Source organism: Monodon monoceros, unplaced genomic scaffold (genome assembly GCF_005190385.1).
Source record: "Monodon monoceros isolate NGI ecotype Baffin Bay Population unplaced genomic scaffold, NGI_Narwhal_1 Super_Scaffold_10, whole genome shotgun sequence".
NCBI lineage: Eukaryota > Metazoa > Chordata > Mammalia > Artiodactyla > Monodontidae > Monodon > Monodon monoceros.
In genome coordinates this window covers 57,749,038-57,760,608 of record NW_021703766.1, presented here as the reverse complement: position 1 = coordinate 57,760,608, position 11,571 = coordinate 57,749,038, and the positions used below count along the sequence as shown (strand labels likewise).

General features: G+C 55.8%; 2 protein-coding genes across 3 annotated transcripts; both read right to left on the bottom strand.

Moving 5' to 3' along the window:
- Positions 1-1,738: 1,738 nt before the first annotated feature.
- Positions 1,739-4,076, bottom strand: RNF225 (ring finger protein 225). Of its 2 annotated transcripts, XR_003796393.1 has the most exons (3): positions 3,181-4,076; positions 1,922-2,133; positions 1,840-1,873 (listed from the first exon to the last, which is right to left on the bottom strand). XR_003796393.1 is itself a non-coding variant. In XM_029240812.1 (2 exons), the coding sequence occupies exons 1-2, from the start codon at positions 4,074-4,076 to the stop codon at positions 1,855-1,857; spliced, it is 999 nt and encodes a 332-aa protein (XP_029096645.1). In that variant the 3' UTR covers positions 1,739-1,854. The 2 variants fall into 2 exon arrangements, 1 of the variants encoding a protein (XP_029096645.1); XM_029240812.1 differs by having other exon boundaries at positions 1,739-1,957.
- Positions 4,077-5,491: 1,415 nt separating this feature from the next.
- On the bottom strand, positions 5,492-11,355 carry RPS5 (ribosomal protein S5). The gene is made up of 6 exons (XM_029240876.1): positions 11,237-11,355; positions 10,384-10,492; positions 6,849-7,058; positions 6,563-6,691; positions 5,696-5,794; positions 5,492-5,614 (listed from the first exon to the last, which is right to left on the bottom strand). The coding sequence occupies exons 2-6, from the start codon at positions 10,489-10,491 to the stop codon at positions 5,546-5,548; spliced, it is 615 nt and encodes a 204-aa protein (XP_029096709.1). The 5' UTR covers position 10,492; positions 11,237-11,355; the 3' UTR covers positions 5,492-5,545.
- Between the last annotated feature and the right edge of the window lie 216 nt (positions 11,356-11,571).

Sequence of the window (11,571 nt, the reverse complement as noted above, 5' to 3'; positions counted from 1 at the left end):
ACACACACACACACACACACACACACACACACACACACACACACACAGACGACGCGCTCGACAGGCCGAAGGCGGGCAAAATCGCCATAGCAACGACAGTCTCAAGCTTTCGATCGGCTATCAGCGCTGGCGCGCCTTCTCTGCTCCTCCCACCAGGCTCCGGGAGGGGCAAGATGCGCGCGCAGCCCTACAGAGCGGCGGGGCGAAGGCGGGCCAGGTTGCTATGGCAATTAACGTCACGCCCCCATCCCAGAATGCGGCCTCCGATTGGTCCGCGTTGCTGACAACCTCTTAGCTTTCCCCGCCTCGAACACCGCTTAGGTTTGTGAGCGGGAAAGACTCAGAGGATGGCAAACTCGGAGGACGGAGGAGAGCTGCGGTTGCGGGGCCCGGGGAGGAAGGAAAAGCGAGGCTGCCCTGTCAGGGTGTGGAGTTGAGGGGAGGTGTTTTGCAGAAAGCTCTCTGGTCCCTGTTCGAATCCACGCCCTGCCCCGCCCCCAGCCTCAGTTTCCCCATCTGTAAGCTGGACACTTCCGCTCTCAGTGTCCAGCGAGGGCCCCCCGTGGGCGTTATTCCCTCGGCCTGAACACAAGAGGCCCCAATGACAGGAGACGAGTGTGGTGTGGGCAGAGGCCTCCCCGACCCTCGTGAGGAGAAAGGCTGGCTGGATCCCGGTAGAGTGGAGCACTCGGCGCCCCTCGGGGGCAAACGCAGGAGTCCTGGCGGAGGGCCTGGAAAAGGTTTGGGGAGTTGAGGGCCCCACGAGCGTGGAGGGGGAGGCAGTGTTGCCAAGATGATGGCTCCTCTCCTCAGCCCTCTGGACACCATCTGCCATGCGAAGTCCCTCGTTCACAAGGTGCCCCGAGTCCCCCCTTGGTACACAGCAGGCGCTCAATAAATACTTGTGGATGAACGAATTCTCCCTGCAAGTAGTTTATTGTCTCCCGTTTTACAGAAGCGAGAACCAAAGTCTGGCCGGTAAAGGCGTCCCTGGGCACCCATGCCAGGCACTAAGGCTAACCCCCACTCTCTGGGTGTTCACAGGCATTGGGACCAGTGGAAGGAGGAGCAAGCCTGGGGCAGATACGTGGGGGGGGGGGGTGCGTCCGGCAGGGATGGAATGGGCATTGGGAGGGCCGGGAGAGCACAGCTCCAGGTGGCCACAGAGGCTGGCAGGCAAGTGTCGGGAGGAGTCCCCTCTGATCCTAGCCCCGGGGTGGTTTCAGGCAGCCCCTTTGTTCGTGGGCAGTGGGCGGGCAGACATCGAAGTCGGCTTCATTTTACGGGAAGAGAGACTGAGGTCTCAGGCTCCCAGCTGGGAGGGTGGAGAAGCAACCCTTCCCCACAGTCCCGAGGAGGAAGCACATTAGGACAGGGAGGAGCCAGCTCTGCCCAATGCCCTCAGCCACCAGCTCCCCGCTTAGGGCCCCCCCACCCCCGCCTCAATGCCAGCTGGCGTTACCCCTTAGCATCCTTAAAGATACAGCCCCGGGCTTCCCTGGTGGTGCAGTGGTTGAGAGTCCGCCTGCCGATGCGGGGGACACGGGTTATTGCACCGGTCCGGGAAGATATCACACGCCGCGGGGCGGCTGGGCCCATGAGCCATGGCCGCTGAGCCTGCGCGTCTGGAGCCTGTGCTCTGCAACAGGAGAGGCCACAACAGTGAGAGGCCCGCGTACCGCAAAAAAGAAAAAAGAAAAAAAAAAAAAAGATACAGCCCCGAGGCCTCTTCCTCCAGGCAGCCTTCCTTGAACACCCTCAGGCAGAAAGCATCATCTTTCTCTTCCGTGCACCACCAGCCAAGGGCCCCTTCTGACCCCCCTGGCTGGGCCCATCCCTGCCAGTTCTACTCCCTCACCGTAACTCTCCCAGCCTGGGGGGTAGGAGGGAAGGCATGAGGAGGGGCATATTGGATCCCAACCTGGGGTGAAGTGAGGCAGACTCGGGGCTCCAGGGCCTGGGGGGGAGACAGAAAGTCCATGTTTAGTTTGTGCAGAAGGTGGCTGCTATCTACACCACTGTGACTAACCCAGGAAGGCTTCTGAGAGGAGGACCACTCTCCCTGCCGAAGGAGGGTTGAGGCTTCATTCACCCTGGCGTACAGCAGGCTTGCCACAAAATGCTGATGGAGCCCTGGAGGAGGTGAAGTAACCGACGCTGAGTATTTAATGAGTGGAGATGGGGGTGATGAGGGCTCTAGTGGCTAAGGAGAGGGGCCAGGGATGTCCAGGAGCGATCCCTCACCCCAAATCACGTGACACTGTCTGACCCAGAGGGCAACCTTGGCCTCTTTGAGGCTCAGTGACCGCAGCTGCCCCTCAGCATATTAGGAGAATCTCAGAAGCCACTAGCCATAGGGGAAGTCGAGATCCCACTGCAAGTTGATATTCAGGACCCAAGTGGGAGCCAGTTTTTGAGGCTCAGGCCCTGTCTGTCTCTCCCCAGTCCTGGCCAGGCCACACCTCCCCCTTCAAGCCCAAGCCCCAGCCAGATGTGTAAGGCAGCAAATGCAGGACCAGCATGGAGATGGCTGGATCCCACCCAGGCTCAGCCTGCCGGCAGCAACTCCACAGCCTGGGGAGGAGTGGGGTGGTTGGTCCTGCAGTGGGCCACTCACAGGCCCCCAGCACCTGCAGAAAGCCCAAAGGATGAGTAAATCAGAGACTTAAGCTCTGGTGCCAGCCAAGGATGAGCGTTCTCCTGGAGTTCTGATGATTGGGGTGTATTCAGTAGGACCCTTACGAGGATCAGGGATGGGGTACCCCTAGCAGGGCCACTGCACGATGTTGGTCAGAGGGACCCTGCAGCTGGACTCCCACAAGAGCTGAGGATCGAGTGTACCCCCAGCTGGTTTATGAGTGCCTCCCAGCAGGACCTTTACAGACATGGGGGTCCCACAGCTGGATGCCCACAGAGATTGGTGTCAGGGGTGCTCCTTGAGAGGGTCCCTGCTCTGTGCTAATGATGCCAGGAATGATCCCTCCAGGCCTCTCTAGAGAAATGGGTGCTGGCCATGCGCCCTCTAAGGCCTCCACGGGGATCATGGCGAGCATCAGGATGACACTGGGGTCCCCAGGCCTGAGGCAGGGCCTGCGGCGCGGACGCTTTTACTGCGCCCCCCACCGCCTCCACCCGCCGCGTGCCCGCGGGGCCCAGTCAGGCCAAGCCTCCGCCCCCCACCTGTGGTCCAAGGACCCGTCCGGCGTCTCTGTCTCTTCGGGAACCCCCTCGGGCTCCAGCGCGTCCTCTGCAGCCCCCGGTGGGGCGGCGTTCAGGTCATGGCCCACGGGGCGCGGCATCCAGCCGGGGGTCCAGGGCGCCGCCGGCGTGGGCCGAGGCAGGAACCAGGAGAAGCCGGGCGCCGGGGCGAGCGCCACGAGCTGGGGCCGAGCGGGACTGGAGGTGGTGGCGCGCGGGATGAGGAAGAAGATGTAGAGGCCCGTGACCACGAGGCCCGCGGCCACAAGCACGGCCAGGGCGACGGCCGCGTGGAAGACCCGGGCCGATCTGGCCAGCGTCAGGCGGCGCGACAGCGGGCGGCCGAGGCGCAGCGGCGGCGGCGGCGGGGGGCGGGCCTTGCGCGGTCCGGGCGCGGGCGGCGGCTGCCGCACGTAGAGCAGGCCGCGCCGGCGGTCGAAGCGCACGGAGCCCTGGCGCGGCGGCGGGGCGCGTGCGGAGCCGGGCAGCAGGCCGAGCTGCGTGGGCAGCGCGGGGAGCCCGCGGCGTGGGGCCAGGCGCGTGGGCGCGCGGCACACGGGACAGGCCACCGCGTCGCCGCCGCCCGCCGTGGCCAGAGACAGACGAGCCAGGCACTCGAGGCAGAAGACGTGGCTGCAGTCCAGGCACTTGGGCAGCTTGAATACGCTGTCGAAGGGCGACACGCAGATGAGGCATTCCACGGGGGACGCGGGCGGCAGGATGGGTCCCCGGCTGCCGTCCCCTTCCTCCCCATCACCCTCGTCTTCGTCCTCCCCCCTGCTGGGGGGCCGGAGTGTGGACGGCGAGTCCGGGATGCTAGGCTCCGAGCCCAGGGGGACGCGGGGGCGGCGGATCCAGGGCGGCCGAGGGCAGGGCATCTGGACCCGGCCTGCGGGGACAGGCGGTCAGGCAGCGAAGGGGCCGGGGGGAGATGGCAGAGGGGATCTGGGGAGGGTCAGGGGCTGGGCTCTGGAAGGATCACCCCACACAGGGCAGGGGCGTCCAGAGAAGGGGAAGCAGAGCCCAGTAGGCAAGGAGACTGGGAGTTGGGACAGAGTGTGCAGGTAGAGATCTGGACTGGAGGCACACAGGCAGGTGAGACCCAGAGGGGTTCCGAAGAGGATTAGGGACAGGGACAGACAAAGGGAGCACCGCAGATTCTGAGCTACACTTGGGGGATGCCCCAGCCAAGAGCCAGGTGGACCTGGGTGACTCCAGGAAGGATCCCAGACAGGCGTGGAGAGGAGACAGGGACTCCCAGGAGAGCTGGGCAGAGACAGACCCTGGGAGACCACAGAAGACAAACGGGAAAAGCAGATGAAGGAGGATGGAAGCTTCAGGATAGGTGGCCAGCAGCCCAGGAGTCAGATTCCCCAGTGACAGACCCCAGCGGGCCAGCAGGCTCTTCCCACCTGCTGGTGCCTCCTCCCTCTGGCTGGCGCCTCCTTGCCTGTTCTGCCCGCAACCCTCGGCCTACCAGCCGCTGGATACTAATTGCTCCTCCCCATGGGAGGGTGCCTGTGGTGGGGCCACTCCCTCCAGATGCCAGGTTCCCACCACACCTGTCACACTGCCCTCCCCGCCCCTAGGGGGGTGCCACCAGGACAGGGAACACCAAGCCTGACAACGGCCAGATGTTGGGGGTGCAAGGAAGGAGGCACAGGCTGACAGGACGTTGACAGTCCAGGCTCATCAGGAGAGGGGGTCCCCACCACCACTCCCAGTCTTCAACACCTCATGAATCCTCCACCTAGAGCCACTGGTGGGGTGAGTGCAACCTGGGGTATCAGTGGCTCTGGGCAGGGGCAGCGTGTCCAGGAAGAAGAGTGGGACTTCTGGAGTCCTGGGGGTTGAAGGCAGGCTGACCCCACAGTAGACTGGACCGGACCAGCCCTCTCCAGCCAATGACAAGGGGCTAGAAACTGTCTTGGTCCAGAGCCCAGGCCTTGGCTTCCTCCCCCTGGGGCTGCTTCCTGGCAACACGCCTCTCAGGGCAGTGGGCTGCAGCCACCAAGCCCCTCCCCAGACCAGTGACATCTCTGCCAGGACAACCCCACCCCTCATTTTCCAACACCTGCTGGAACAGTCCAGGCAGCCAGGCCTGCAGCCCAGGGTGCCATGGTTCTGAGTCAGTGGTGCTTCCCGAGCCGAGCACTTCCCTGGTGGGTCCAGATCCCAACAGACCAGAAGACATGCCAGGAACGTGGGCAGCTCCTCAGAAACACCAGTCATCCTGCCCCTCACCCCCTGCTCCCAGATACCCTTCCCCATTGAGCACAGACAGTGGCACAGGTGGGTGGGGCCACCCCAAAGGGCAAACAGGTTTATTGCAGCTGTGGCCAGGCAATCAGCGGTTGGACTTGGCCACACGTTCCAGCTCATCCTTCTTCTTGATAGCGTAGGAGTTGGAGGAGCCCTGCAAGAAGGGATGGTTAGTTCTAATGTCGGAGGACCCTCCCCTTGAGACTCGCACCCCCGCCCAGGTGTCCTCACCCACCTTGGCAGCGTTGATGAGCTCGTCTGCCAGGCACTCGGCAATGGTCTTGATGTTCCGGAAGGCGGCCTCACGGGCACCTGTGCACAGCAGCCAGATGGCCTAGGGAGCACAGGGGTCCCTGTGCTAAGTAGGGGTTGCCCCTACACCACGCAGGGGCACGGCTCTCCAGTACCCTGGGACCCAACAAATGCTGCCTACCACGTTGCCATCCGCAGGCCAACTGAGGCAAGACACAGTGGGAGCCCACAGCGCTGCCCAGGTGCCATGCTGCTAGATCTGGGATCAGACTGAGGGGCACAAAAAAGTGTGCGGACACAAAGGCTGAACTGGGTCCCTGATGATAGGTGACTTAAAACTAGCCGTGACAGGGAAATGCAATGTGTTCCTGGCCTGGAACCCTTGACTGAAAACGAACAGCTATAAAGGGTATGCTTGGGGACAGCTCCATAAACTGGAACAGTGATGTAATGTCAAATGTTAGATTGCTGTTACATTTCTTGGGGGTGATGGTGGGGACAGAACATCTTTATTCTAGGGGGACACCCACTGAAATGTTAATAGGGAAATGGTCAAAACACCTGCAACTGATTCTCAAATGGTCCAAGAAAATAAAAACAGTGTAAAAACATATACCCAAATGACGGGCCCTTCAATCTAATGCTGCCCAGGAGAGGGCCCAGAGCTAGGACGTGCTCTGCGTGGGGTGGGAATCCAGGAAGCCTTCATGACCCTTCATGACACTCAGGTAAACATGCAGACAGAGATGAACATTCCCACTTGCCAGCCTCTGCTGCCCCAGGCAGGATTCTGCCAGAGCCTGGTGGCTGTTCCTGGCCACCCACGTGTGCCCCAAAGCCCCGAGCCCACCTGATTCACACGGCGCAGCGGGGACACGTCCACGGCCTGCCGCCTCACTGTTCCAGCTCGCCCAATGCGGGTCGAGTCCTCCCGGGGGCCGCTGTTGATGATGGCATTCACCAGGACCTGCAGGGGGTTCTAAGAGAGGGGGGCCATGAGCCAGATACCTGGCAAGCATCCCTCCCTGACCCTTCACCCCTAAAACCTGGAGCACCCTGGCATGCATATCGTGGGGCGGCCATTGGCTTTAGGGTGTACTAAGGGCACTCTGCCCCACCTGGCCTCGGGGCCCTACCTCGCCTGTGAGTAGATGGATGATCTCAAAGGCATGCTTGACAATGCGCACAGTCATGAGCTTCTTGCCATTGTTGCGGCCATGCATCATCATGGAGTTGGTGAGGCGCTCCACGATGGGGCACTGCGCCTTGCGGAAGCGCTTGGCCGCGTAGCGCCCTGCACTGTGGGGCAGGTATTTGGCATACTTCTCCTTCACTGCGATGTAATCCTGGGGCAGCAGGAAGAGGGGGTGAAGGGACCACGGTCAGGAGGACGGATCTTGGCAGGGGACCAGAGAGACTGAACACCCACTCAGGGTAGCTCCCACCCACCTGCCTGCCACAGAAAAGCAAAACCGAAGCAAGTGACTTTACCAGGACACTGAAAAGGGTACTTCCTTCCTAATGGGAGGAAGGGTATGGAAAACTAAGTAGGTAACCACCCACGATACCAGTCTTGTTTTAAAAGTGTTCTTCACTCTGCACTGACGTTTTATGTCAACTAACTCTTTGTTCTGGAGGGGCTGCCCTGTGCACTGTAGTATGCCAGGAGCACTCCTCATTACTGACCCCCAAAAATGTACCCCTAAAGGGGTAGAGGCGGGGGGAACTAAGCCAGAGAACCAGTGTTGCAAAACAATCGTTCAACAATTTTGCCTATATATACATACATATGCCAAGATAGTGTCTAGAAACACTAAACCATTCGGGGGGGTTGAGTCAGAGGACTGTCTATGTGAGGACTACTTTTGATATTTCCAGTACGAAACCTACACAAAGTCATTCTACCACACACACATGAGAACATGTACAAACAATGAGTTTCTACAAATACAAGGATTAACAGGAAAAGAACACAGAAGATTCTGATGTAGGCACAACAGTCTGGTGTCTAGCCTGGAGAGGACCACTTGCACAAATAGGCAAGTAGACAGACAGGTGTCCATGCAGGGACTCAAACTGTGCCAAAAAAACCTGAGAATACCAAATGCCCCAGCAAGCGTTTGGTTAAGCTGCTGGGCCCCATGGTAGAGCCCAGCACAGCTTTCAAGAGAGTGAGAGCTCTGATACCAGCTGACTTCTGCTTTCCCAGCCCCTAGGAGAGGACCAGGGGAAAGTGAAAATTAGTTTTTACATTATTAAAGGGTTGTACAAAGAAAAGCAAGAAAAAGAAAACAAAGAAGCAAACACGCATGTGACCTACGAAGACTTTATAAAACATTTACTAACTGGCCCTTTTAAGTTTGCAGACCTCTCCCCCAACAAACCCATGAAGGAAAACAGTTCTACAAGACATTGAGTGAAAAACAGGTTTGAATTCTCTGTTAGGCTCAGTACCTAAGTACCATGATATATTTAGAGGCAACAAAAAGTTTTAATTTCTTTTAAAAGAAGAAAGAGAAAAATATGATCAAACCTGAATTTTATTCGTCATTATACCAATGCAGTCACAAAACATAAATTTCTTTTTATGAAGGCCCCACAAAAGTCCTAATGAGGCCAAGTGTAAAACAGTATGGGGGCAACATACAGTGGGAGAACTCCCATTTCCCAATTGCAAAACCTATTACAGGGCTTCCCTGGTGGCGCAGTGGTTGAGAGTCCGCCTGCCGATGGAGGGGACGCGGGTTCGTGCCCTGGTCCGGGAGGATCCCGCGTGCCGCGGAGCGGCTGGGCCCGTGAGCCGTGGCCACTGGGCCTGCGCATCCGGACCCTGTGCTGTGCAATGGGAGAGGCCACAACAGTGAGAGGCCTGCGTACCGCCAAAAACAAAAAAAACACTATTACAAGACAGTGTGGTACTGGCAAAAGGATAGGCATAGAGACCAATGAAATAGAGTTCAGAGTTCAGAAACAAACCCTTACATCCTTGCTCAACTGATTCTCAACAAGGGTGCCAAGACCATTCAATGGGATAAATACTCTCTTCAACAAATGGTGCTGCACATGGGGGATCTTAGTTCCCCAACCAGGGATCGAACCTATGCCCCCTGCATTGAGAGCACAAAGTCTTAACCACTGTACCGCCAGGGAAGTCCCTTTACCTTTCTGTTCTTAATTTCGCTGATTTCTGTTCTGATCTTTATGATATCCTATCTTCTACTTAGCTTTAGTTGTATTTTGCTCTTTTTATTTTTTGAGGGGTGCTGAGATTATTGATTTGAAACTTTTTTTTCTTTTCTAACAAATCATTATTATAAAAAGTTCCTTCAGTACTGTTCCAGCTTTATCCCACAAGTTTTCATTACAATTTATTCAGTTCTAAATATCCCTTGATTCCCTTAGAGACTTCCTCTATCACCCGTGTATTATTTAGAAGTATATTGTTTCATTTCCTACTGTTTGGAGCATTTTCTGGTATCCTTTTGTTACTGATTTCTTATTTGTTTCACGTTTGGTTTGATTGTTTAAATTTGTTCAAGTTTGTTTTATGACCCAGGGTGTGGTATATCTCGCTGAATGTTCTGTAAGGCTTCTTGAAATGAATGTGTATTTTGCTGTCACTGGGTGAAGTTTCTATAAATGTCTTCACAATCCTCTTGGTTGGGGTTATTACTCAAGACTTTTTACATCCTTGCTGACTTTCTGTCTAGTATTTCTGTCAGTTGCAGGGAGAGGGATGATGAAGTCCTGAAGTATAACTGAGAAACTGTCTATTCCTCTTACAAGTTCTGTAAGTTTCTGCTTCATGTATTTCAAAGTTCTGTTGTTTGGTGCACACACATATAGGATTGCTATGTCATCTTGGTGTACTGACCCTTTAATCATAATAAAAGGGTTCATTTTCTTGCAAAAACAAACAAAAAAAACAAATGATGATGGGACATATACATATAATGTATAAATGAGATTGAAGTTACATTTTATTGCCTAAATTTAAGTACGATACAGAAAACTCCAAGAAACGAAAACAAAAGCTGCTGGGACAACTGGATTTCCCCACACAAAATGATAACGTTGGGCCCTTACACTTTATGGGACTTGAGCATCTGCAGATTTTGGTAAACTTGGGGGCTCTTGGAAAGAACACCCCTCAGATACTGAGGGATGACGGTAAGGCATTTAGATTTTTAGGCATTTGAATCTTTATAATTTGACTCTTCTCTCCAAGGCACAACTTCTGAACTTGAAAAACATTGTCCATTTTTATTTAATTCTAAAACATATAATTTAAATAAAATTTTATAGCCTGAATGAAGTATTGTCCTTGTCATCGTCAATACTTGAGTAAAATAAGAACACTCAAAACTTATAGATGACTTTTAAAAAATAAAATATATGAAACTAAAAAGATAAATAAATTGTGTATTTCACTACAAAACAATTAACTAAACAACTTGTGGGACGTGATACTCCCTCTGAGGAAGGAACCATCTCCTGACAAAAACTGTAGCAACCTCTAACAGGATACAAGGAAAAACAGACACGATGGGTGTGGTGGTCCAGGGATCCCTTCGTTACCTGTCCCATCTTCAACTCTACTTAGTGGGGCAGCTACAAGTTTCAAGCGACCTCACCCCCAGCTGGGAAGCACAATCATTACACCCCCCTCACCTGCAGGGAAATGTCATTGATCTGCACATCATCGGTGCTCCACTTCCCAAAGAGCTTGATGTCGGGGGTCTCTGCTACTGCAGGTGCTGCTGTCTCCCACTCCGTCATCCTAGGGACAGAAACTGTCAAAGCCCAGGCACACTCACCACAGACTCTGAGGTTAGCGCACAACCTGAGAACTGGGAAGTTACCAGGAACTAAGAAAAGCTGTGAACATCTGAGTCCACCTTGTGGAACCTTAAAAAAACCACTCATCTGTCAGCAAGAAACACCTGTCTCTCACCCAGGAACCCTGAGGCTAACAGCTGGCAGGCACCCCCTCAACGGTTGCAAGGCGGCCCAGAGACGGGCAGGGGATGCCAAATGCCCTGATGCGGCATCCGCTCGAAGTCAAACCCCAACCTTGTTCTTCAAGAGCTCTGCGGCCCTAGGAGAGTCTACAAGCCGCTGTGGACTCAGCTTCCTCATCAGTAAAACAGAAGGATCAATGGTATGAATTCTGCGCTTTACCAGTGCACAGGCCGAGTTTGGTGTCCGACCCCGACGTGGGGATTAGGGGCTGCTACTTAGAAGAAAGCGTGTCCAGACCAAAGTGTGCATCGTGCATGTAAGGAAAACGGGAACTTCTTATAATAAATAAAGTACAACTGCAAAGACCAAGCCAACATTCCCCAGTCCGCTAGGGGCAAGGCTACGGCGGCGGGGGGGGCATCAGCAAAGGGGCGAGAGTAACCTTCCCCGCGCCTCCATCCTTGTCCCCTGCCCGAGGGAAGCCCCCGGTCTCGGGTCCCACCCACGGCTCCCGGAAGACCCTGAATCGGCCTTCAGAGCTCCGACTCCGCGGCAGCCTCACCTTAACCAGCAGCTGAGGCGTCTCGATCGCTCAGCATAGACCACGCGTCGCCCTGGCACAGACAAGAAAAGACCGCACGCCGCGGGCCGACGCTTTTAAGGGACGCGAGAACTTCCGGGTCATCGAGGCCGCGCGTGCGCAGAAGAACAAGGCGTATTTACGGACCAATTCGGAGCGAGCATGTAAAGGCGCCCTCTGGGCCAAACGGAAACCGTAAACCCCCGGCGCATGCGTACTTGCAGAAGCGGGCCCAAAGGTTGTGCCTGGCGGATGTCCAACTTCCAGCACTTGCCAGTTCGTAGGCGTCCCCTGCACAGGCGCAGAGGTCTCTATGA